The following is a 27,881-nucleotide window of genomic DNA, read 5'->3' as shown; positions in this document are numbered from 1 at the left end:
TTATCTACTAAGAAGAAAATCTATAATTGCTTTTATTATTTTCTACTGTAGTGTTAGCACTTAACAATAATCATTCTTAGACTATTTACAATCTGTCGTAGACTCTACTGCACATACATTATCAAGCATAAATGGGGCAATGAACAATTCTGTAAGGCTTGAAAGTGACACATTTGTACAGATGCTCAAAATTTATCATCCAAAATGTAAAAATGTATGTGTCATTACCCATATAACTCTGAAAGAGTTGGTGCTATTTCAACAAAACAGAGAACATATTTGCAAAAAAATACAAAAGAAAAAAATGCGCAATCTGGGCACAAGACAAAATATACAATCAGCTTGATCCAGGGCTGGTTTAAACATGCAGATTCTCCAGTGTGCACATGTAGCTCCTACAAAACCAGCATCAGACGCTTGAGTGTAAATCCATCTCTGAAGCAAACAGGAAAACTCACATTAGCAGATCTTCAAGAGCACGCACAGAGCTTTGTATCAGAACCAGCAAGGTTTTAGGTTTATGCATATAATACTCATATTTTAAAGAGACATGTAATTGCCAACCTTGAGAATGTTCTGAAAAAATATTAAACCTTATATACAGAATGAGGTAAATGTACCTTGGTCTTTTTAAGAGGTAATTTAAGTTTAAAGCAAGTTTTTACGTTAAAAAATACCATTCAAACCATTTTAATGGCACAGTATGAACAAGAAGCTAACTAAAAAGTGGATCCATGGCACTCAGCTGACAGATGGTTATTTTGCTAGAATAGCCTCTTACTAGGTATTTATCTGCAAAACTATGCCACTCTCATATATACAGGTATTTTTAGGTTTACAAGACATGAAGGTGTGAAAGGCTACAAAAATCTGAAAAGGCAAATAAAAACGTTATGATAAAGCTCCAACTCTTAAGGATTAAGAGTACCTAAAGTTACAGCACTCAAGACATCTGAGTAACAAGACTTGCAACTGTTCCTTTGATGTGTCTTGTAAGCAATTGGATCATATGTCCAAGAACTGAACTGTAATACTATTTTTTTATTAAAAAAAACTTTATAAAAACCCTTATTAAATAAATTTGTACTGTGCAGTACACATTACATAACAGCTTTCATCAAAATTTCACCAGATTTTTAAAGGTATAACATTCAAATGTTTTGAGTGCCAAAATATTTTGGTCCCCATGGACTCTCAAGAGCAAAACAAAAACTTAAAAAATATATGAATATTTGCCTAGATGTTTAAAAGATGCATATCAGAGATGTTGTGATTGCTAATCGGAGTTTAAATTGGAAACAATTTTTAGAATTCTTAAAAAAAAAATCTCCAAAAAGAAGCAAGCTTTTAAGACTTCCACCCCGATTTCTAAGATCATTATCCAGGTTAGCAAATGGCTCCCAGCTTCCTTCCCCACTGTTCCTTCAGCCCCCAAAGCACATTCCCCACCTATCACTTTGCTTTACCTTAAAATGGGAAATGAAGGTGATGTTTTTGTACATCTCTTAACAGATGCACTCTAATGTGCTTTGCAGGGCATAAGAACCGAAAACAGTGGCTGTTAAGAACTGGCAACTTATAGCCCATTAGGACATTAATTACCAAGGGACACTGCTTTTAGTCCTAAAACAGGCAAGTGAATCAGGAGGATAGAAAAGTGCCATTCCCACTCCATACCTGAAGGTAAAGAAAAGAAAGTGCTTTGCAAGTTGGGAGGGATGGTGGCGGCAGTGGCAGCGGGGAGGCAATAGGATAAGAGAGTCAAAGGAAGGGAACAGGTGAACCATGCTGGGCCACTCAGACTGGCTCTGTACAAGTTTTTCTGTTAGGGGCAGAACTGGGGAAATCCAGAACCAATCTGAGGGAAGCCTCAGAGGATATGCCCATCCCTAATCTACATGTGACATATATACAGGCACTCATTTGCAAGACATTGACAAATTATCAATGGAAAACATGACTAAAATTATATCATCACAGCTGAAGCCACAAATAACAAAGTACAATTTTCATGATATACAATTTTCCTGCTGCAACGTCTATTTTAAGAACTGCTAAAAAAATTAACCTCATAATTTTCTCTAGACTAAAATAGAAAAATCATTTTGGCATGAGTGAATCATGGAAAATTAAACTGATTGATAACTGGTATGCAGGCAGCGCCCCAGTTACGCACATTCAGTATTTGTGCGACTGTGGAGACATGTACCATGCTGAACCTGAAAGTGACCTGGAAACGTAATAAATACATCACTGAAATGTCACTAAAAGGGCGGAATGGGGTGGGTGGGGGAGGAATGGGGCGGCTGCAGGTTTTTTCAATGGGTTTCAATTATACGCAATTTCACCAATGCGCACAATGCCTCGGACAGTAACCCCTGCGTAAAGGGGGGCTGCCAGTACAGCTAACCAATATTATTTTCATTCTACATCCCTGTAAAAAATTGCAGGTGGGTGAACCTTTTAATTCATGTCTGAGTTGAAGAAAGACAAACTTAAACAGGTAGTTTTTGCTGGCTGGCTTATTTTAACTTATATGGAAATCAAAAGTATTTTCTTAAAAAGACTGGTTTTTTATGGTTCTTTTATCTTTTATGAAGATAAAAGGTAAAGGGACCCCTGACCATTAGGTCCAGTCGTGGACGACTCTGGGGTTGCAGCGCTCATCTCGCTTTACTGGCCGAGGGAGCCGGCGTACAGCTTCCGGGTCATGTGGCCAGCATGACAGCCACTTATGGCAAACCAGAGCAGCGCATGGAAACGCCGTTTACCTTGAAGATACATTAATAGTAATTTGATTTGTGCACCAGATGTAAGATTTACATAAATGAAACCCAAAATACACCTTAAAACGCAAGCAGTTTTTCAGTATTCTAGATGTAACACGGTATTTTACATCCAGCAGCAAATTTTAACAGATGGGAGGTTTCAAAGCAGTGACTTTCAAGGCAAACCACAAGCTGTGCAAATACTTCCACATGTGAAGCTCTTGCCACCAAACAGGAGTTGGCCTGCATGGAGAAGTCCAATGGCACCACATTTTAGGAGCGTGGGGACCTAGATTCAGTCCTTGCACATCTCCAGATATATACAATTGGTGAGGTGAGAGCCAATAGTGCCAACTATCTGTTAAGAAAGCACATCCTGACCTGACCAGCAAGATCACAGAACAGCTACAAATGCTAGGAAAAGTCCACTGTTTTGCACACAAGGACTGCATACAACAAGGCTACCCAAATGCAATGTTTTTACACATGGATTACCCTTTGAGAAGCAGGGAAACAGGTGACACTTTAGTAAAGAGCACTGTTCTTTGAGTGGATAAGGGTCTGTGCAGAAATAAAATCCCCCTGCCCCAGATAGCATTAGAGTGCTAAAATTTATTTTCTCGGATTAAGCCCTCATATCAATTTTTTAAAGAATCTTGAAGTACTCTTTATGGGCCATTAAAAGTTAAGTGCCACTTTTGACACCATAATTCATGACTAAACAGTTTTGACACCACAACTTTAATAACAGCACAGAATTAATTTATATACTGTACTTAAAATTCCTACTCTTCAGAATTAAGAGGTTTTGGTAAAAAGAATCCCAAATGTAGTATAAAATTCCCTTTAAGATATATTTTGTCATTCTACAAGCACCAAAGGCTTTGCATATACCTATAGAAGTGCATTACAAAAATTGAAAAGTGGCACTTCCTGGTACAGTACAATCTATTTTGAAGGCATGTAATGTTCTGAAGAAAAATAACAGAAATACAAAATATAACTGCATATGTTGTATATGTTCTTCCAGAGTGAATGAGGTAATGTCTGCGAATCCTGATAAATACGTCCAATAGTAAGTGTCCTAGTAGCCAAAAAACTACACAATCTGATAAGAACAAGCCGAGTGGTTCAGAATATACAGTGTGCCATCATGGACAAAGCAAATAGCTTTAAAAACTTTCAAGATATCCTTCAATGCAACAGTGTGCACCAGCATCATCTTCATGTTCTCAACAAAACAGGGACCAGCGTTAATCCTTGGAAAACCAATTTTTGTTTTACTGAAGCTAAACAGTGTCCTGGGAAAGAGGTGTCCGTAGTGCAAGGTAGGGAGCTGTACAAAGTTTTACTGAATCTGTAGAAATCCTGGGCTAATAACTGATCTTCCTATTTTGTATAAAAGGCAGCAAGATCCTTCTGTTCCCCCAGTGAGGTAGAACAATTAGCCTTCTTAATGCACAAATTAGGCGCAGATATGTTCCTTTAAAAGTTTCCTTCAGTAACACCTCCAAGATTACATTTTTATGCCTTCTTGCTGACTGAGCTGTGACAGTGTTTTCTTTATGCGTAAAGCTGTTAGCCTCGCTGCACCATTAGCATACCAACATTCCCGCATAATTTTGGCCATTACTCGCAAGGCCTGTAAAGAAGTGAAACAGAAGTTTAGTTTTCATACCATAACTTCTCATATTTCTGTATCTCAGTGCTATGTATTTTCCACTGACATAAAATTGTTATAACACTGAAAAACTGTTCATATATTAACATGCTTGTATGTGTAAAGGACCCCTGACCATTAGGTCCAGTTGCGGACAACTCTGGGGTTGCTGCTTTACTGGCTGAGGGAGCCGGTGTACAGCTTCCGGGTCATGTGGCCAGCATGACTAAGCCGCTTCTGGCGAACCAGGGCAGAGCACGGAAATGCCGTTTACCTTCCCACCAGACCGGTACCTATTTATCTACTTGCACTTTGACGTGCTTTCAAATGGCTAGGTTGGCAGGAGCAGGGACCGAGCAATGGGAGCTCTCCCCGTCGTGGGGATTCAAACCGCCAACCTTCTGATCGGCAAGCCCTAGGCTCTGTGGTTTAAACCACAGCACCATCCACGTCCCAGTTTTTGTGTGTAGGTATGTACGGATCCTAAGGATAACTACATGAAAAGTTAAATATTTTCAATCCAATTCAATTTCCTTCTAGCTGTGCAATATGTATTATCAATTATCTTACTAATAAATTTTATAAAATCATGCATTTCTAAAAATAGAAAATTTCCTATAGAAAAACATTTCACTGGGAAATTTTCTGCACCCCACACTACTATTCTTGCTAATATATTTCATATTTGTCTGATTAGTTATGTCCCATAGTTAGAGGCATAAGGTGAATGGATATCCTTCAAGGCACAAAAGTCCTCAATTTCATTTTTGAGTATGAAACTCAGTATTTATTTATTTTTTAAAAAAAATTAAGATTAGGCTTATATTCTCATTTTGATACAGCTTGAAAAACCTCACCTCACAGCTCTGCCATCGGTTTGGAATATTGGGTCGAAGTTTCTGTTCACAAACAACTTTCCTCATTTCTTCAACTGAAGGATCAGAAGGGACCAGGTCATAATATGGTAATTGGTAATCTTCATGAATTCCTAAAACGTGTAAACCAAGTTGTAAGTTAACTGCTGACATGATAGAACCTTAAGTCAATTCTGTTACGTTTCTATTTGTACCTACCACCAATTGAACATCGTCGAGCTATTTCCCAGAAAACTAATCCCATTGCATAAATATCTGCTCTTTTGAAAGACTCAAAATGCTTCATGTTTATGGAATCATCAAGTACTTCAGGAGCCATGTACCTATCAAAATGAAAACCAGCATGTTTTATTTATCAAGCAGTGGTCTCTAAACATAGTTATCTCTATTTCGCTTTAATTAGGCACTAGAAACAGTTGAGCCACTCTGCCAGTTAGGCATTACACAATACAGTCGTACCTCGGGTTACGAACCGCTCGGGTTGCGAACACTTCGGGTTATGAACTCCGCAACCCTGGAAGTGTTTTCATCGTGCGCGCGCCCCGCGCATGTGCAAAAAGCGAAAATCGCGCTTTGCGCATGCGCAAAAATGGCGCTCGGTTTGCGACCTTTTCGGGTTACGAACCGCGACCGGGAATGGATCGTGTTCGTAACCCAAGGTACCACTGTAATGACATTCTCAAGATACTTACTATTGACCTGGGTCTACATTTCAACCGAGATGTTTAAAAAAGTAACTATAGTAGGACCTTCTGCATAACTGAGAGGTATGCAGAAATTCCAACCATTTCAGGACAGGGACACCCTGTTATGCGACTGAATATGTGGGCTATGCACATGTGACTCTTCCTGCTCCATGACCATTTCCTTGCCTTCTAAATTGGACTTGCCCAAAGAGAGCACAGACACTTGTTTTTCTGCAACTTAACCTGAAAGGATTCAAAATGCCATGGTGCAGATTGTGTGCAGAGAAGAAAGCAGGACATTCTGAACACCCCACCATAGGCAGAAAAGGAGAAAGTGCTGTATCTGCTGAAGGACGTTGTGTGGAGGCCCTCGGCAAAGTGGTAAATGAAAATTTTCCCCTCCCAGTTTTACTGAGGGGGACACTTAACACCTCTCCTCATCTCCCTGCTTCTCAGTAGTGTTTGCACAAGCCTTCTGTCATCCCAAGAAAGAGAGCCATTGCATGCCACCCCCTCATCTCGTACTCTGTTGCCCGCTTCTCCTTGTGCCCTCAATCTTTCCCAACATCAAGGTCTTTTCTAGGGAGTCTTCTCTTCTCATGAGATGGCCAAAGTATTGGAGCCTCAGCTTCACGATCTGTCCTTCCAGTGCAGGGATTAAAAAACAAACAAACCAGTGCAATGGACTATTATTGTGGGATCAGTGCAATGGTTACTTGTTACAGGTTTCACATTGCTTGGTTTATAATCTTGTAGTCCAAAACATCTGGAAGGCCGAAGTTTGGGGATGCCTGATATAGATGTTTATCTCTTTACCAGCTGTTGCAAGAACAAGGTTCATGTCAGGTTAAAGCAGCCTAGCCACTTAGCTGCCCTTAAGTAGCAACTATGTTTAAAAATACACATCTATATTATAATTTACAATGATTTCCAAAGCACTAATTACTCTGCAAAAGAAGGCAGGTATGGGTGACTGAAAAATATCTGTTCTGAGAAATTGGGCACGTTTCTCCTTCACAGTAATGTTGTTTTATTGTATCAACAAGTTGATTATGGGAGAAAGGAACCAAGCACCTTCCGATCACCTATTTAAGAGAAGACACTACCCAGAAATTCTAGATCATTCACCAATAAGGAGGCAGGGAGGGAGGAGAAGGGGCAGGACTGCCACCAGCAGCAATAACACCACCAGTTACACTGTCAAGTAAGTTATGGTAACAAACAGCAACTCTCTATGGAGCTTCACAGTTGTGTGGGAAACTGATTCTTTAATACCCAAACAGCACAATGCTGGTCTCCATTATTGGAATGCCTGCTCTCCAAGAAACCCTGGGGGAGTCCCACATTTAAGTTTATCAGTCTCTTTAATATTATAAATTCTGTTTTTAAAAGAGTGTTAATTTTACCTTTTTGTTCCCACCCTGTGGTTTGGTGCAATATCTATTGTGTCTGTAGCTGAATCATGTCTTACTGCCAGGCCTAAATCTGCAATACAACAGGTACCATTTTTCTTTACTAATATGTTCTTTGATTTCAGGTCTCTATGAGCTATAGCTGGTTTTCCTGCATAAAAAAACACACAGAAAATTATTAATCAACTAGTGCATCTGCCTAGAAATTTCTTAATTATGCATTTAAATTGAAATTCAAAGCTGATCTTTGGCAATTGTTCAAGTCAAATAAAGCAACCTTCATACATGGTACCAAAGTAGAAGAGTTTGTAGAGGGAAAGGCGGGTGGACATAAATTTTGTTAACCACTTGACAAATATGAACAAGGTTACTGATACAACGTGAAGCTCTGAGTACCTAGGAAAAATGCAATGAGAGTAATACCACCCCTGATGCGGCTGTAATCATTACTTGTCCTATCGAGTACCTTAAATAAATTGGGTACTAGTCATTCAGACCATAAATCAACATTTCCCTGGATCTGTTCTGAACAAAGGCAAGGTGCAAAAAACCCTTTTGTCTGCGAGTGTAGCAGTGGCTCATATAGGACCCTTTCTCCAACGGGGTGACTAAGAAGAGGAGTGTGCTAATCTCATTTTGTGGCCCCTTTGGATGTGGCAGCTATTTTGTGTTATACCATGTTCTCACACCAGCCCATTGCACTTCCTCAAAATTCCAACATGCCCACTGGCCCACAAAGGTTGGCATAGGCAATAATGAGAAAGCTGGACTTATGGCCTGACTTTAACTGAAGTTATATAGCTGCTCCATAACATAAGTGCTCTGGGCATCTCACAAAATAAAATATTTTAATTTGATGGAATAATAAAAGCAATTAAAATAAAATTAAAAATACAACTAAAATAGATTTTTATAAAATAATACAGAATCCCATATTGAAATACACCTCATTAATAAAATGTTTTAAGAGCTTCCAGATGCATAGAGTACACAGTATTGGCATTCTTTTAGTCCATCTTTGCCTCTGTGTCTTGTTGGGCAAGCAGGATTTAAGTTGCAACATATGAGAGGAGGACAGATGAACTACTGAGCACTGGGAAAAGTAGTTTGTATTGCATACTTTGTTATTTTATTTTATTTTATTTACCACCCTATACCTGCAGTTCTTAGGGCAGCTCACAGAATAAAATCAAAATGTAAAACCACAAAATACATAATCAAAATAAAAGTAACAACAACCCAATAAGAGCCCCCATTATTCCACTGCTCTTGGCGTGACAATCCTACTTTCAATTAAATCAACATACACTTTTTAATGTGCTAAGTTACATCTCAGTGTTTCACATTTGCCCATATAAGACGATAGAGAGGAATTTATTAAATGACCAATTCCTCTGTTTGGGGTGGAGGGAAATACTACACTGACAGAATACGTGGATGTGTTTTCTACTACAGTGGTACCTTGCTAGACGAATTTAATTTGTTCTAGGACTCAATTCGTCCTACGAAAAATTCATCTAGCGAGTCGCGGTTTCCCATAGGAATGCGTTCCTATGGGCTCTGGGGACTGGCGGCGGTGGTGCCGCCAGTCCCTGAGCCGAAGTGCAGCGGGTGCTTGGCTCGGGGAAGGCAGGCAGGCAGGCAGGCGGCAACAACCCGGGCAAGCAGCGCCCGCTGCGCTCTGGCTCGGGGACTGGCAGCGGCTTGGAGACTTCCCGCTGCTCTGGTGCTGCTGTACCATGGGTGTGTGTACACACACACACGATCGGCTGAGGGGGCCGATCTGGGCCGGCCCAAGGGAGAGCGCAGCTCGGTGGCGGCAGCGCTCAGGCAGCCGATCCCGGGTTGGCCCGATGTCGAGTGCAGCACACGGGATGAGCAATAGAAAGCGTGCGGCGCTCGCACTCCGGCCAACCCAGTTAGGCCCCCTCAGCGCCGCCGTGCGCTTTCTCCTGCTCGCCCCGCGCACTGAGCTTGCCCTCGGGCCAGCCCGGGATCGGCCGCTGAAGCGCCGCCGCGGCCGAAGCGAGCGGGAGAAAGCGGGGTGTTTCGCCGCCTGCCTTCCTCTTGGCTTGGGGAAGGCAGGCAGAGAAACGCCCCCACACCGCCGCACTTTGGCTCCGGGGGAAGGAAGCGCGGCGGTGCGGGGGCTTTGAAGGCAGGAGGTGGTTGTGTGACAGGCGGGGTGGGGGCGTCCGATCCCGGCTGTGTGACAGGCGGGGTGGGGGAAAGGCGGAGGAACGGATCGTTCCTCCGCTTCTCCCCCCCCTTCTTCCCACGCTAGTGTTCCGCTGTGTTTTGCTGGTCTCTGCCAGTTGCCCCTCACTGCTCGCGGCAACCGGCAGAGACCAGCAGAACACAAAGGGGAACCAGCTGCAGTGCGGAAAGAAGGCAAAGGAAGATCAGCTGACAGGCGCTGACAGCTCGTCTTCCTTTGCCTTCTTCCCACGCTACAGCTGGTTCCCCTTTCGCTAGAGGAATGCCCTGTAGGTTTTGTGATCAGAGGCTTTTATGGCCACGCTTTGCAAGACGAAGCGGCGGCCATGGAAAACCTCGTCGTCTTGCGAGGCAACCTCTGATCGCAAAACCTATTCGTATAGTGAAAAATTTGTCTAACAAGGCATTCGTCTAGCGAGGCATCACTGTATTGCTATTAAAATACAAACTAATAAAGAAACATATTTTTAAAATGTGAACCCAAAATTAGCAGGAAACTAACCAAAGCATGTTTTATATAGAATTAAGATTAGAAGAGAAATAGGGATATATAAAGACATATTTAGTCTGAAACTAAACTGCCATGAGAGTTTATGAGGCATCTCAAATTTAAGTAAATGCTGTTATAAATTGCTCATAAAGGCTGCTATGAGTTGACTAACGTGCATTACAGGGAGATTATATAAGTTTAATTAATAATAATAATAATTTATTATTTATACCCCACCCATCTGGCCGGGTCCCCCCGCCACTCTGGGCGGCTTCCAACACACATTAAAATATAAGAAATCTTAAGAAACACAAGAAAATATAAGAAATCTTAAGAACACAAGCCATAACCATTTGATTTCCCCCCTATTAGGTTCATATTAATAATGCTACATACTTAATTTAGTAAATTACCTTGAGTACCAACAATCTCCATGTGAAGATGCGCAAGTCCACTGGCAGTAGACAAAGCTAGTTTTATCATTCCTTCCACAGTAACGGTATACCTGTTTAGGTAATCGAAAAGAGAGCCATGCTCATGATAATCTGACACCAGCCACAGCTGTGTCCATGTACCATTATCTGAAAAAACCCAGAAGAAATAACATGAAGTACTTCCAAAAGCAAAACACGAAAATTATTATCTTGTATATGGTAAGCATTTCATTTAACCTTGGTCTCTTTCTACTAAGTTCTTAAGCATCTACTAATGCTAAAGCATAAGAAATGGTGAAAGCTGTAATCTTTCATCTGTTCAATCCCAATGAAGTCATAGAATCATAGAGGTGAAAGGGACCCCAGGGATCATCTACTCAATATTTAAGCAGTTTGGGTAACTGCAAACAACTGCATAATGATTTTTATGTTTTTGAAAATACCAAGATCACCAGAACATTTGAAATCTGGTGATATATTTCTTCTTCACTCATTAAAATGAATTATATGCCCTTTTTCAAAACTAAAGTTTTGCTGGAAACGTGCAATCTTAACAGTTTTTTGAAAGTACAATCAATACCTAAAAATTTAACTAACACAAAATAGTATAAAATAGATACTAGCAGCTTCTTATTCAGGTTAGTAATCCTATGAAACAAATTAAAACAATTATGTCATTTAAAACAGGGTAATGACTTGGCATTTAACTAGCCATCTGAAAGCTAACACGGAAGGAACCAACCATGGTTCCCTTGAGGAAATTCTACAACATGGGAATACCAAGGCGAAGGCTGTTTTGTGCCTGTCAGCTTACCTGTTTTGTGCCTGTCAGCTTACAGTGCCCATGCAGATTCATAAATGTGCATTGCAACTCTAAATCAATTATATGAGCAGCATTTCATTCAAAAGAGAGAAGACATTTTTTCCTCACTGCAAGTTTCTGAATATTTCCAGGAGATGAAGAATGGTAGCAATTTATTCACCATCTTTGAACTTTACAATTCTTATGATTCACAGAATAGAAATCAATATGGGGCATATACATGAAACATAAACACTAATGTGAAGCCAATGTAGAAATTACTTCAAATTGACACAAAGTGTAACAGATAGCATTATGAGATTTCAACAAGCAAAAAGGGACCAGAAGCAATTAAAAAAAAAACTTAACCTTTATTGTCTGCAGCTATGAACCCAAGAATATTTTCATGACGTAACATAACGGTTTGGTAGATTTCTGCTTCACGAAACCATGAACGTTCTTCTCTTGAGGAGAAAATTTTCACTGCAACTTCTTCTCCTCTCCATTTTCCACGCCAGACTTCTCCAAATCGACCCTTTCCAATACTTTCCTGAAGTACAATTGTTCTTGCAATTGTTCTTTGAACAAGTAAAGGTAAACCTAAAAAAAATAGTTTATTTTGAAAACAGTGACCAAGTTTGTTACTTTTAAAGCTACTTGACTGGATAAAAAAAAAATCACTATTCATGGCTGAGATCCAAGATAACTAATTTCTTCCCGTTTTTCTTCAATCTTATAAATAACACAATAGAGTACCACAACCTTTTCCTGATATATGGATCAGTTTTATAGCTTTGATCTCCAAAAAGTGCTATATTGGCTTTCAGATGTGTCAACGTTTCAGTTAGTTCCTGAATAAGGAGACCAGGAAGATGTTGCTTGGTATTCAATACGGTTGCATTTTCTGCAGGGGTTGAGCTCCAAGGGTTCCGTATATACAGTCATACCTCGGGTTAAGTACGCTTCAGGTTGAGTACTTTCAAGTTAAGTACTCCGCAGACCCGTATGGAACGGATTAATCCACTTTCCATTACTTTCAATGGGAAAGTTTGCTTCAGGAAGTACGCTTCAGGTTAAGTATAGACTTCCAGAAGCAATTCAGTACTTAACCTGAGGTACCACTGTACTCAAACCATTGGAGCCACTCTCATGTGAGCTCAGTCTGCCGGCTCCAGGGGCCCTGGGATGCTTTTGCAAGATCACAGGACTGTCCAATTTCCTGTAATTCTTTGAATCTTGTGGGAGCATCTTGAGGCTTCTGGAGTCAGTGCGCAGTGAGGGCCTTGCCTGCATTTAACTTGCAGGATCTCTAAGGTGCTACTGGAAGGATTTTAAAATTTTGTTTCAACTGGATACAATCATACAAATTACAGGGCATAGTTCCTGGGAACAGATTCCAATCACTCACTCAAGTTGTATTTTTAGTAAACATGACAAAATGTGTTTGTAGGGTTGAGCTCCCCACTCTAAAATGCTGGGATAAGGAACCAGGTTTCGATCTGGGCTTCAGATGGTAGCAACAGTGGGGCATGGAAGCAGCAAAGTTCATGGTAGGAACAAAAAGGACCATATGGAAGTAGCCTTTTCTCCTTCTTTCCTATTGGAAGAGCCTTTTTACTTTTTAAAACTGAGAAGCAAGAATTACTTTGCAACTATCCTCTCTAGTTCTTTCCTGGTTTCAATTACAGGAACTCTCTATTTTAATAGAAAAATTCCTTCAGTAGCACCTTAAAGACCAACTAAGTTTTTATTTTGGTATGAGCTTTCGTGTGCATGCACACGAAAGCTCATACGAAAATAAAAACTTAGTTGGTCTTTAAGGTGCTACTGAAGGAATTTTTTTATTTTACTTCGACCCAGACCAACACGGCTACCTCTCTATTTTAAGTAATGGACTGTGGAAAGTGAGAGAAGACGGTCTTTGGTGGCTGAAACGGAAAGTGCATCCTTTGGAAACTAAAAGCATGAAACTATACACCTTCTCAGCTGTTGTTCAATTAAATATTGATGTGGTGTTTCTAGTCAGTAACTGGTATCTCTAACTTCTCTCTTCAGCAGAATATGATTGAGCAAACAGCTACTACACAACATGCCAAAAGGTTACTCTGTGCACGGTTTCACCTCATTTGTATAAAACACCAAACCATGATTTAGAGCAGAGCTGGCTAATCTGTTGTCCTTCAGGTATTGTTTGACTCTAACCCCCATCAGCCTCAGTAAGCAGGGCCAGTGGTTAAGAATGATCATTGTCTGTAGTCCAGCAACATCTGGAAAACCACATGACAGTCACCCACGGTTTATGAGTCACAGCAAGACATGGGTCCCACACTCTCCCTTTTCCTCTAACAAGGCTGCAAGATGTTAGTCCAACAAATTGCAGGAAGGCGATACGTTCCTCACCCATGTTCTACATGGGTGCATGTAGCTTGTTGTGCAGCTTGTTGTGATGTCCAAACCCAGGCAAACTTTGGTTAATCTTAACTATGGATTTTGGAAAAAGGAAATGTCAAAATACCATTTATGAAGGTAGCTTGTTTCAAATAGGGCTGGCCCAAAAATAACAAGGGGCAGTTGGTTACTGTTTCATCCATCTCAAAACTTGCAGAGTAGATTCACCTTCCCACCACCACCATTAAAGGTGATGAAATATTTTCATGAGACTGTAGAAGCAGAACTTCAGAAATAAAATAAATAGCTGCTGCAATGAAAAATGCCACTGTCACTCACTGCCTGGCCACGTTTTATCTAGATTTCATTTAACATGGGGGATGGGACATGCAAGTTCTAGCCTTCATAGAACTAGCAATAGGAGGCAAAATGCACAGGCACTTGTATTAACCAACCTGCCTGTACCTTCCTTGGAGCACTGGAAAATAATCTGCCACTTTAGCTCTCCTGCAAAGGAAGCAGTAGTGAGAATACAGATAAGACATTTTCCTGTGACATTGAGACCTTTTCTTTTTGCCTATAGCTCAAACTATTTCCTATTGATATTAAGAAATCTTTCTATAGGTTTTAATACCATGTGCCTCCAATTGTTGTAATGACTATGGGACTAGGCTGGTATCCATAGCATTAATCAATGACAGGGGTCAGCAAACTTTTTCAGCAGGGGGCTGCTCCACCGTCCTTCAGACCTTGGGGGGGCGGAGCGGACTATATTTTGGGGGGGAAATATGAACAAATTCCTATGCCCCACAAATAACCCAGAGATGCATTTTAAATAAAAGAACACATTCTACTCATGTAAAAAACATGCTGATTCCCGGACCGTCCACAGGCCGGATTTAGAAGGCAATTGGGCCCTTAGTTTGGGGACTCCTGATCAATGAGGTCTAATCTTCCTTGCTAGATCGAAAAAGATGGTAATACATACACAGATCCTGCCATACTGTTTTCCCCCAGTGTGTATTGCAAGCATTTTGGTGAGATTGTGCAGATATCAGAAGTAATAAATGTTGTATATTTCAACAACATTTTACCTTAATCTCAAGATCTATATTTTTTAGGTAGGGTTTGTCTGCAACAGAAGAAAGCATTTGAGCACTGCACTGAAACGAAACTTCAAACAAGCTTTACTTTTGGTTTGAAATCTGATTAAAATCTGAATTTCTTGCAAGCTGCTGGCAATATGATAAACTAATTATGATTTCTGCCTAGCTATATCCTTACAACCCCAGTAAAATACAGTGGCAAAATCATTATTCCCGTAACATTTAGCAAGTAACTATGCTTGTGTTGCGCTATTAACAATACTACCCCCTGTAAAAGCTTATGTACTAGTATTTTTTGGGGGGGAGAGAAGGGGGCAGCAGGAAGAGGGAAGAGACTCTTATTACCTGAACCTGAGCCTGAAGTCGTCATGTCATAAATTAAATCTTTTAAAGTTGTTCCCTCAGATATAAATGGAGGACGATCCATAGAAGGATCTTCTTCACTTGGAACACGATGGTGTATGACGGCACGGTTATGGCAGATATACAAAATCAACATAAGTGAAATGCAAACAAAACAAACAGGTCCAGCAATGACAGCAGCCAATTCTACTGGTCCTAAATTAGAAGGCAGCTTTCTTGGGAGGGGACCTAGAAGTGGAATGGGGAGACACAGAAAACAAATAAAAATAACCTATCAGTTATATATTCAATGCCTGTGTATGTTTGTGCACTTGAATAAAACAGAAATATCTTTCTATGGACATATATCTAAACAAGATTCCCCCTCCCCCGTTTTCAGGTAAGCTTATTTGGTACATCAAAAGTGCAGTACAGGAGTAGGAGATGCTACCATGTGAATAAGTCACTGGATGCTTAGGTTGTTCCACTACCCGTTTTGATTTTAACTAAATTATTTTATATTGTTTCTCATATTATGCTTTCAAAATTGGGAGTGGGGAAAATTACCTGGGGTTGGAATCGGTAGGTCTATTTTATTGCAGAAGTCTCTATCACAGCAATGTGGCACAGTAATAACTCCTTCACTTGTTGAGGGGGCACAAATAAATGGCCTATCTCTGGGAATCAGATCAACTTGTGCCACACACATACTATTGCGTGTGATTTTGTCTCCGTTCCGTGTTACAGAAGTAAAGCAAAGTCCATCTGTTGTGCATGTAAAGTTCTCTTTTGTACAAACAAGACAAAAACACTGTAGAGCTGGGGGGGGAAGAGAGATGTTCATATTAGTTATGTTAAACACTGGTGGAGTTACAAAATCCAAGTGCCCCCAAAATATGCTTCCACTCCTAGTTGCTAATTCATACCAGCATAAATTTCTTAATGCATATTTGGTGCCAAACAGCTTTCAAGTAAATCCAGGGATAAAGCAGCTAGCATATGTTACACTAAGACAAGTTTCTACATGAATTCTTTCTATCAGTTTGGGTAAGTTGGCAGCCAACATCTGGGAAAAAGAATAGCATTCCAGACATATTTTCAGATAGTTGTTTTTTTGTAACCTTAACATGAAATAGGTTCACAAGAATCCAAAGAACTGTGAAATGAATTGAGTTTCTCAAACAGTATCACTTTATACAATATTGTAAATCATTTCTGAAACTGGTGGGAAATTTCAAAAACAATGTGTGATATAGCCTAGCAGTCAACTGTTCATAGTGAATATTTTGTAAAACTTCATTGAGTGCATGCCAGGCCTGGGGCGCACTTATAGTATATTTTTTGACAGAACAACTAACATGTGATGGTACTAATACAACACATCAAAAAGAACAAAGGGTTGTGTGGCACTCTAAAGAACAACACATTTATTATGGCAGTCAGAGATGGCTGTGGCTACTCTTGAGTAAAGACGCTCCACTCCGTCTTGACTTTCAGAGTTTTATTGCGCATGCTATTTACAGTGCAAGTACATCAGCAAACATGACTGCTCAGTCCATGTCAGAACCCCGCAATGGCTTCCTGCGAGTTTTCGCCCAGCAAAAAACCTGGGCACCCCAAAGCGCCGCCCCCTGGCCCTACGGGTGGGCGCGTGCCTCAATTCGGGCGTCATAGGGAAGGGCCGCCTTCCTGGCTGCCCTGTGTCCGAAAGCCCTCCGTGTTCCTCCTCCCCTATCTCTCTCTACGAGCGGTGCTGGGGCTCTGGTACATGAGACAGCCTTCTCTCCACTCCACTAACTTCCTCATTCCTTTCTCCTGACTCGCTGCTTGTGCTGAAGCTGGGTGAGGAGCTGGTGAGGATGATTGGTGGGGGCTTTCTGTAGAGAGACCCCCTGACAATAAGCTTTCATGGACCATTGTTCACTTCATTATCTGCATGTAGAGCGATCATAGAATCATAGATTCATAGAGTTGGAAGAGACCACAAGGGCCATCCAGTCCAACCCCCTGCCAAGCAGGAAACACCACCAAAGCATTCCTGACATATGGCCGTCAAGCCTCCGCTTAAATACCTCCAAAGAAGGAGACTCCACCACACTCCTTGGAAGCAAATTCCACTGCCAAATAGCTCTTACTGTCAGGAAGTTCTTCCTAATGTTTAGGTGCAATCTTCTTTCTTGTAGTTTGAATCCATTGCTCCGTGTCCACTTCTCTGGAGCAGCAGAAAACAACCTTTCTCCCTCCTCTATATGACATGCTTTTATACATTTGAACATGGCTATCATATCACCCCTTAACCTTCTCTTCTCCAGACTAAACATACCCAGCTCTCTAAGCCGTTCCTCATAAGGCATCGTTTCCAGGCCTTTGACCATTTTGGTTGCCCTCCTCTGGACATGTTCCAGCTTGTCAGTATCCTTCTTGAACTGTGGTGCCCAGAACTGGACACAGTACTCCAGGTGAGGTCTGGCCAGAGCAGAATACAGTGGTACTATTACTTCCCTAGATCTAGATGCTGTACTCCTATTGATGCAGCCCAGAATTGCATTGGCTTTTTAGCTGCTACATCACACTGTTGACTCATGTCAAGTTTGTGGTCTACCAAGACTCCTAGATCCTTTTCACATGTACTGCTCTCAAGCCAGGTGTCACCCATCCTGTATTTGTGCCTTTCAAATTTTTTTGCCCATTTCTCCTTGTTAAAATTCATCGTTTGCTTTGGCCCAGTTGTCTAATCTGTTAAGGTCATTGATAAAGATGTTGAATAAGACTGGGCCCAATACAGAACCCTGTGGTACCCCACTAGTCACTTCTCTCCAGGATGAAGGAGAGCCATTGATGAGCACTCTTTGGGTTCGGTCAGTCAGCCAGTTACAAATCCACCGAATGGTAGCATTGTCTAGCCCGCATTTTACCAGCTTCTTTACAATACCGTAATATCATGGGGCACCTTGTCAAAGGCCTTGCTGAAATCAAGATAGGCTATATCCACAGCATTCCCTTCATCTACCAGACTTGTAATTCTGTCAAAAAATGAGATCAGATTACGGTAGTCTGGCATGACCTATTTTTCAGAAACCCATGCTGACTTTTAGTGATCACAGCGTTCCTTTCTAGGTGTTCACAGACAGTTTGCTTAATGATTTGCTCTAGAATCTTTCCTGGTATTGATGTCAGGCTGACTGGGCAGTAATTGTTTGGGTCCTCTCTTTTTCCCTTTTTGAAAATAGGGACAACATTTACCCTCCCCCAGTCTGCTGGGACTTCACCTGTTCTCCAGGAATTCTCAAAGATTACTGCCAGTGGTTCTGAAATTACCTCTGCCAGTTCTTTTAATACTATTGGATGTAGTTCATCTAGCCCTGGAGACTTGAATACATCTAAACTAGCCAAGTAGTCTTGTACTACCTCCTTACTTGTTCTGGGCTGTGTTCCCCCTGCTGAATCATCTGCTCCATATTCTTCAGGTCGGGCATTGTTTTCTTTTTTGGAGAAGACTGAGGCAAAGAAGGTATCGAGGAGTTCTGCCCTTTCTCTGTCTCCTGTTCACATTTCACCATCTTCTCCTCTAAGTCAGTGTTTTTCAACCACTGTTCCGCGGCACACTAGATGTTGCCTGGTGTGCCGTGGGAGAATTACTTTATATATAGTCAATATAGGCACAGAGTTAATTTTTTAAAACATTTTCTAATGGTGGTGTGCCTCGTGATTTTTTTTCATGAAACAAGTGTGCCTTTGCACAAAAAAGGTTGAAAAACACTGCTCTAAGTGACCCCACTGTTTTCTTGTTCTTCCTTTTGCTATGGTAAGGTAAAGGGACCCCTGACCATTACGTCCAGTTGTGACCGACTCTGGGGTTGCGCGCTCATCTCGCATTATTGGCCGAGGGAGCCGGCGTATAGCTTCCAGGTCATGTGGCCAGCATGACAAAGCCGCTTCTGGCAAACCAGAGCAGCACATGGAAACACCGTTTACCTTCCCGCTGTAGCGGTTCCTATTTATCTACTTGCATTTCTGACGTGCTTTCAAACTGCTAGGTTGGCAGGAGCTGGGACCAAGCAACGGGAGCTCACCCCATCACAGGGATTCGAACCGCTGAGCTTCTGATCAGCAAGCCCTAGGCTCAGTGGTTTAACCACAGCGCCACCTGGGTCCCTATGGACATACCCATAAAAGCCCTTTTTGTTGCTTTTAACCTCTCTAGCAAGCCTGAGTTCATTCTGAATGATCCTGAGTTGCAGGTATATATTTTGGCTAGGGCAGGGATTTCGAAGTCAGAGGGAAATAAAATGCATTAAAAAACACTGATAATTATGTACTGAACAGTGGTAATTTACAATGCAGTTTTTGAAAGTAGGCTTTCTGACATTGGTAAGCCCATAAACACTTATGTGTTAAGGATCCTTCATCTCAGTTCAGTTCACAAGTGAGCCTCTTGATTGCAATTCATGGTTCCACACTACAGTCTCTTTGAGATTTCCTGATTTTCTTAGTAGGTTGAAATATTTCCTCACTGGCTTTTGAATATTATAATTTCTGTGGTCACATTTATGGTCATTTATTATTTTGCATAGAGCAGAGGTGGCTTAGCTGTGGCCCATATACAGCCCCAAAGCATGTGAAAAGCATGCCACCTAGATCTGTCAGGAGCAGTGGCCCCTTTTAGTGGGTCTTTTTTTTCTTTGAAACCTTCCCCCCTTTTGAACTGCCATGGTGCTCTCAGTGTTGACTGCCCTGCAGGTACAGTCAAATGTTTTTGTCCTCAATTTCTTTTCCAGTCTTCCAAAGCTTAGAGAACACTGGCTTGCTTGTCTTCAGCATTTTCCTCTAGCACCATGAGTAGTGCTTTGAGTAGCTGGCTATGATGTTTACACTGTCCAAGAGAGATATCTTGCATGATCAGTCCTGATAGCCAGCAGTGGGACAAACTGAAGCACTGCAGCATCTGACTCTGCCTGCAGCAAATTCTTAAAAACTTACGGTACCAGTGAGCAATCTGAAATGGAGAGGGAATCAATGTGGAAGAAAGGGGGTATAGATGGAAAGCAATGAAATTAATGTTGTGGTGAAACCAATTTAACTTAGGAAACTGAAATCAATCAATGAAGAGGAAAAAATTGGGCGGTCTTAATGGGGCACAATGAAATGAAGCCAATGTTCACAGGAAATCAAAGCAGAGGAAAGAGGAGATTAATAATATATTAAAGGTAAAGGTACCCCTGAAAGTTAGGTCCAGTCACGGAAGACTCTGGGGTTGCGGCGCTCATCTCGCTTTACTGGCCGAGGGAGCCGACATTTGTCTACAGACAGTTTTTCCGGGTCACGTGGCCAGCATGATTAAGCTGCTTCTGGCAAACCAGAGCAGCGCACGGAAACGCCGTTTACCTTCTGGCCGGAGTGGTACCTATTTATCTACTTGCACTTTGACGTGCTTACGAACTGCAAGGTGGGCAGAAGCTGGGACCGAACAACGGGAGCTCACCCCGTTGCAGGGATTCGAACCGCCGACCTTCTGATCAGCAAGCCCTAGGCTCAGTGGTTTAGACCACAGCGCCACCCACGTCCCATAATAATATATTAATGCAGAATAAACTGATTGGTTAAGTTTCAAGACAATTAAAGTAATTGGGGGGTAGAGGGGAAGTTCATTTATTAATGGAGCATAAAATTTTGGAACCCTCCTACAACAGCAGTGCCCTGGAAAGCAGAAGTGCTGCTGAATATATGTCTATCTGCTGCTGAGTCTGTTCCTTTACCAAGCTATCTGTGTGTGCACAGCTACGTGCAAGCTACTCTGCTGTAAGTGTGTACATGTACAGGCTCTCTCCGTGTAACCACACTCCCTAGTGTGTGTGTACATTGGCATGCAGCCCTTGGACAGGTAGTAAAGCCCTCAAGCAAAAGCAAAAGCAAAACCCATTAACTATCCCAGCCATAGAGCCGGGAGGGTTTGTCCTAAGAAGAATACAGAAGGGCATTGCTGACCTTTAACAGCATGTATCATATTGGAAGATGAGCAGGTAAATGAACCACTGAGGCTGTAGATTAGGTCCAGTACCAGTGTTGCCAGAGCAGACATGAGGACACCTTTGGAGACTGGGTCTGCCAAAGGGGCTGGTTCCATTCTCTGTAGCTCTGTTACCTGGCCTGCTGTTGCAACATATCAGATTTACTCACTTGTTACATTTTAACTCTAAACTTCCTCCTAATGGAGCCCAGAGCAGCGTAACTATAATCCAATTTACCATCAGAAATAGTTTTTAAACTGTTATGTAAAACTTGGGAAAACATAAAAACTGCTCACTGGAACATACAGTGAAAATCACCTGAAGGCTTGAACAAACATTTTTAGCTGTCAGTGGAATAATAGCAGCAATACAGGGAACACACACAATTTTGGGGGGGGAAGAGTTCCACAATTGGTGTGCCACCACAGAGAAAACCTTAGCTTACATGACTGCCAAGCCAAACAGGCTGCTGTGTTCATTGGCAAGACTGCAGCAGATCTTAAAGTTCAAGCTGGTTGGTACTGGAAAAGGTATGCCTACAAATCCTACCTTTCTACACCACTTCCAACTTATCAGGATTCAATTCAGCTCGCCCCACATCTAGCCAGTCACTGCCTACAGACACTGCTCCAGCACCTTAACTGCCTCTCCTGATTCAGATGGAATGGAAAACTGGGTATCATCAACACTCCAAATCCCTGGTTGACGTGTCCCAGTAAAGTCATATAGATACTGAACAGAACTCTGCAGAACTCCACAGCACAAGCACCAAGGAGCCTAGCTGAAGTTCACCAGTGCTACTCTGGTGGTGGTTCTGGAGAAAGCAGCATAACCACCACAACACACGTCCCCAACTCTCTATCTATTGAGCAGTGCCAACAAGATACCATGGTCAATGGCACCAAAAGCCACTGAAAATTCAATGAAAATAATCAGGGTAGCACTCTCCCTGTCTCTCTTCCAAACAAACAAACAAACAAACAAACAAGAAAGAACCCAAAACCATCAGTCAAGGTGAAGCTAGACTGAAACAGGGCTAGTTAATCCACTTCATCCAGGCACTCCTACAGCAGACCATCAACAGCCATCACCTTCTCAATCACCTTGCCCAAGAAGGGGATATTTGCAACAATGCAGTAGTTGTCTTAATGTCTCTGAGTCCAGGGAAGACTTTTTGAGCTAAAGAATTAAAACTGCTTGAGACTCTATAAACCAGCTTTCCAATAAATTGGAAGATATATCAGAGACTTCCAATAAAGCCCTAGACCACAGGTCTAGGTCCCACCTATGCCTGCAGTAAGGGAGTTATGGAATAACAACACTGTTCACTTTCTATTTTGTTTCTATGGCTTTCTAGACTTCTCTCAGAATGGAAGTGTGCTGGGAACCAAAATGCAGAAGTGTCTATTGTGGTGAGTAAAACACAGAAGTGACACAGGAATTCCCGGACATGTCCTCTTTTGGGGGTCCTACATGCTCATCCAGAGGGAATTTTATACTTTAAATCAAATGCCCTGGATTTTGTTTTGTTTTTTTAAAAAAAATAAGTTGTGCATGTGCAGCTCTGATGTGGGTGACAGCGGAGGGAGCATCAGGCAATTGCCCTAAAAAAGATCAACTTTTTGTGTCCAGATTTTCACCTCTTGAAATATGCCAACCCTAAATTTCTATACCGCCCTTCAGGCAGTTTACAGTATAAAAACTCAAAAATACATATCATAGTAACAAACATTAACAATGACACCCACAGAGTTAGAAGGAACAGGGACGCCACATCATCCTCACTCCACTCCCTGCAAGGCTGTGCCACAGGAAAATTTTCTTGCTAGGCACATTTTACAATTTACCAAAACAGTGCCCATGATATCCAAAAAAGAATCACATCTTGCTCATCGGTCTCTTCTCTCATTTTCTATTATTTTCATCACTTTCTTTCTTTCTGTCACTTATTGGTGCCTTTCTGTCTCCCTGCCTTCTTGCACTTTTGGTCCTCTGTCACCTATCTTGCCTTATTTCTTCTCTCTTCTCATTAGGACTGTGCATGGACTTCCCCATCTGCCCTGTGACCTTGATCTGCTGCTCCCAAATCAGGCCAATTCAGCCTGTGCTGCCCCAGTGGCTGTCCAGCTCACCCCAGATTCAGCCCTGCAGTGGGGCCAATGTCTTTTTAAAGGGGTTTATACCCCTGTTTTAATATACAGTTAAAATGTGTGTTTTTTAAGGTTAAAGGGAGGGTGCACCAGCACAGCATAGGATTTAATCCCCCTGCTGATCAGCTGTTAAACAGGAGGATTCAATCCTGTACAGCAGAGTTTTTCGACCTTTTTGAGTCCACAGCTCCCTTGACCAACTACATTCTTTCTGCGGCACCCCTGTGGGGCTCCGGAGCCCAGTTATGTCACCCCTTGCTTGTAGAGTGGGCAGCCCCTCACCCTTTTTGGAAGACCCTCCCTTGTGGAGTTTTCCCTCACTCTCCTTGAGAGTCCTTCGGGCAGCCACTGCTGCTGTCTCTGGTCTCTGAGCTGCCCTCCACTTGCCCCAAAAAGAGGTGCCTCACACTGCCCCACAGGGGCCTGGGACTTGTCTGTCCATTCCCAACAGCAAAGGCTGGCTGGGCTTCCTCACCCATTTGTTTGCTTGCTTAGTCCGAGGTCACCTCAGCTCCTCGTAACCAGCACCCCCTGACCAGCCCCAGAGGCACCATTCACCTGGGGAACTTGTAGCCAGGGCTGCTGCAATAAACAGCACACAAGCCTTTGGGAGGCAGACACATGAGAAGGCATCAGAGGAGAGAGGAAAGAAAAGGATATAGGCCATGTTGCCCATGACTATCACTCAGGGCACCCCATGGCACACTGGTTGTAAACCACTGCCATAGAGTACCAATCACTACTCCTTTGCAAGTGGCTGCCCTTGCACTCAAGGGAAGCAGGCCACTCACAAAGGAGCAACAACTGGTAGTTTTAGGGTGTCTCCATGCAACCCTTCACCAATGTGCCACAGGCGGCCACAGCAATGCAGTGAGGTACTGGATGAACCATTTGTACAGTATTATCTATGGGCACAAATGTAACTACATTTTTATGGCTGATGTATGGAATCTACCAATAAAATATGAATCCAAGAATGTCTGCTACTTAAATCTATTTTTTTTAACCACAGGTGCCACAATGCATTTAAATATATTTATTTATATACTGGTATGTTTCTATGCTACTCTTCAGTTAAAATTATCTGTGATGTCAGATCTGTTTTTTACTCTGCATTTCCTGACCACACAAATATGTGCTGCAAAATTGGGTCATGTCTGCCCATGGAAGTCATGCCCGAGATCATATATTTTGTATCATTGCTGCTTGCAGTGAAATCTCAAGTGGTGGATGCAATGCCCCAAACTCAGGTTTTTGCACTATGATGTTACACGGAAGTGCTGGGTCTTCAATATGTACAGTCTTTGCATACAGATCAGCTGTGATCATAGTAGGTTAGAAGTGCTTTGTGGCCTGCATACAAAAATAATGTAACATCAGGAGGATAGCTGTAGATGCAACTTCTACAACCACCCACACACACATTAAAGCAACAGGCACAACGGGCTTTTGAGTTCCTATGATTTTTGCCATCCCTTTTACGATAACAATGCAGTTCTTAGCATCGGTGCAGTTTTGGCCTCAGCCGCCAGCACAGAGTTGGGATGAATGCGGACATCAGTTAAATCTCAAGGTTTAAAAACTTCTTCAAAACAAAGGCATTCCTTTCTCTGCGAGCAGCACGAGGATACCGGTTGTTGTACCCTGCAAGCTTCCCGCAGCACCCCGCCGTCACGGTGCGGGAACAATGCCAGGTTTCCTCCGCTGTTTCGATTACAAAGTTTTAACCACGTGCTGAGATAACGTGAATCATCCCAGGGGCAGCACATTCACCTCTCTATTCCTGCTGCACCTCGAACACAACGAGGGAAACACACGGCCGGATCGGTGCCGGACTGGAGCTCCAGCCCCTCGGTCGGCAGAAGAGCGGCGCAGGGCCGCCGCGACCCTCTTGCTCGAGGAGGAAGCCAATCTGCGTCCCGCCCCTTCCTTGTCACAGCGAAGCCCCCACAAAGCCCGCGGGGAGACACCCCCCCCCACCGCGCCAAGCAGCATCTGCACTCTGGAGCCGGTGGGGATGGCGCAGGAGGGAGGGGACGGGGGCTTTGAAAGCTAAGGGGAGTTTGCTGGCGGGCGGGAGGAGAACAACAACGCGCGGCTCCCTCGGCTTCTGGGTCGTGCCCTAGAGTGCAATACTACACAAACACAAGGCGCGCGCACCCCCCTCCCCAAAGAAACACGCGCAGACGAGACTATGGTGGGCGCCGGCGCTCGCTCTCCCCCCGGAAGGCGAATGGAAGGGGGGAGCTCCTTGGGGCGGGCAATAGCCTTTGTGAGGGAGCGAGGGCCTCCGGCCTGGGCGACTCCGCCCGCGTCCTCTATTTCTCCCCCCCCCCAACCCCGCTGCCCCGCGCTCGCCAGGCCCCTCCGGAGAATGCCCTCCTCCTCCTCCAACCCCGGGCGGTTTCTTCTTCTTCTCCCCTACTGGGACGCCTCGGGGAGCGGCGCCATGTTGCCGCGGGGAGAGCCGGAGGCCGGTCGGCTGCGAGGTGCAGAGCAGGCAACTCACCCGTTGTCGCCTCAGGGAGGAGCAGCAGGAGCAGCAGCTGCCCGGCCGCCGCCGCCGAAGTCGCCCAGCGGACCAGAGTAGCGCAGGGCCCCCGCCGCCGCGGGCTCGGAGGAGACGCCGCCATTGTCCCCGTCCCGGCCCCGCCGCCTCAGCCCCTCTCGCGCCCCCTCGCAGGGAGCCAGCGAGCGAGAGACGGGCAGGGGGGGGCGCACAAACAAACGCCTCTCGCCCCAGTCCTGGCTCGCACGCCCCGCCCCCGAGACACAGGCAGGCAGGCAGGCAGGCGGGCGGGGCGAGAGACGGGCGAGAGACGCGCTCCCCTCCCCCACGGCCGCGCTCGCCTTCGCCGCCTCAGCCGCTAGACGAGACGGGCGCTCATGGGGGGAAAAGGGGAAAGCGGAGCTCCTGATTGGCCGGTGTCGTCTTTCGGCCCCGCCTCAGCCTGCTGCTGCTGCTGCTGCTGCAGACGCATCCCAAACAACAAGCCGTGAGGGCGCCGCGGTTGGGACCGGGGGGGGGGGCGCCTGGCCTCCGCGGACCTCTCTCCCCCTCCCTCCCTCCCTCCCCGACGACGACTGAGGGAGCGAGAAGCGCCGTCGCGAGGAGAAGGAAGCCGTGGTGGGAACTTGGAAGCGCTTTCGAAGCTTCTCTCCTTCCTTCCTTCCTTCCCTCCCTCTCCCTGTTTCTTAGCTTTGCCCCAAGAGCCGCCTGCGCAAATAAACGCAAATAAATGCTCTTGGCTGGCCGGCCGGCGCGCGCACTCGTACCCCGGGGGGGGGCGGCGGGGCAGGCTGCGACCCCTTTCCCTCTGGGTTTCCAGCGCAGCCTTTCTCAACCTTGGGCCCTCAGGTGTTGTTGGACTACAACTCCCATCATCCGTGGCCGCCGACCGTGCTGGTTAGGAATGATAGCAGTTGTAGTCCAACAGCAGCTGGGGACCCAAGGTTGGGAAAGGCTGAGAGGAGTGTGAACAGCGGCTCTGTCTGCCAGTCCGTTTCTGGACGAAATTGGAAGCGATGCTGCTGCTGCTCCTTGCTTAAATTCTTCATGGCCTTCTGGGACCCAGGTACAGTACCTGCTCAGGACCCCCTCACATGGTGAGCCTGCTCAGGACATCCTCCAAAGCCTTCCTCCAGGTGCCCCTGAGGAAGCAAGTGAGCAGGGAAGGGGCTTTTTCTGCCCCTGACACACATTCTTCCTTGTCCTTATGGTATTTTAGTTTTGTTTCTAGGTTGATAGATAGCATACAGTAGTTAATTTTTTGAAGGGCGGCTTGTCGAAGTTCCTGCCCCAAGTGTCATTCTGCCACCATAGACAGAACCATCCCTGTCCATGAGGCAGACAGAGGCAGCTGCCTCAGGCGGCAGAGCCCAAGCAGCACCTTACTGACATGTGCCCTGGAACTTCCATGTAGTAGAATATCATCAGTGATTCAGACTGCCTGAATGATCTAAATTTTATAATGAATTCAAGTCTGAGTGAGCATCCATAGAGCATTTTAGGGTGTTCAAAGATCTACATATGCATTATCTCAGTGATCCCCCAAATTACTCTGCCAGGTAGGTAAAGTCTATTATACTTGAGACAGAAGAGTGAACAGCAGTAGCTTGCCTAATACCTAATAAAGGGAGATTTGAACCAGGGACTTTCCAGTTAATTGCTTGCACTCTCATATCCTACATGAAACCATCTCTTGATGAACTCGGAAACGGCCTTATTTTTCTCTGTATAAGACTGTGGGTTTTTTTGAGATCGCCCCCAAAAAGCTTAACAACCCCAAAATATTTCTTACATGGCGTTTCTTCAGGGTACACAGGAAATGCAGAGCATTCCTTTCTTATTAGGTTCTCAACTAGCTGCCCTATTGTCATACAGTCTGAGCTGAAACACATTTACCAAGATGTAAATTATTTTGAGTTAAATGAGACCTACAATTCTAACCATAGCTGCATATACACATTTTATTCTAGAATAAATAGAGATGGAATACTTGTTTCCTCTATGTAGTGCATACACAATCTAGATCTATTGCAT

General features: G+C 43.8%; 1 protein-coding gene across 1 annotated transcript; it reads right to left on the bottom strand.

The window, feature by feature from the left end:
- On the bottom strand, positions 1-26,345 carry TGFBR1 (transforming growth factor beta receptor 1). Its single transcript, XM_035135346.3, has 9 exons — positions 25,848-26,345; positions 15,748-15,999; positions 15,184-15,429; positions 11,714-11,944; positions 10,522-10,689; positions 7,396-7,552; positions 5,502-5,626; positions 5,286-5,416; positions 1-4,410 (listed from the first exon to the last, which is right to left on the bottom strand). The coding sequence occupies exons 1-9, from the start codon at positions 25,969-25,971 to the stop codon at positions 4,285-4,287; spliced, it is 1,560 nt and encodes a 519-aa protein (XP_034991237.2). The 5' UTR covers positions 25,972-26,345; the 3' UTR covers positions 1-4,284.
- Between the last annotated feature and the right edge of the window lie 1,536 nt (positions 26,346-27,881).

The sequence above is a fragment of the Zootoca vivipara genome, chromosome 12, assembly GCF_965207765.1.
Source record: "Zootoca vivipara chromosome 12, rZooViv2.hap1.1, whole genome shotgun sequence".
NCBI classification, from domain to species: Eukaryota; Metazoa; Chordata; class Lepidosauria; order Squamata; family Lacertidae; genus Zootoca; species Zootoca vivipara.
The sequence above is the reverse complement of the archived record's forward strand: the minus strand, read 5'-3'. Positions and strand labels throughout refer to the sequence as shown.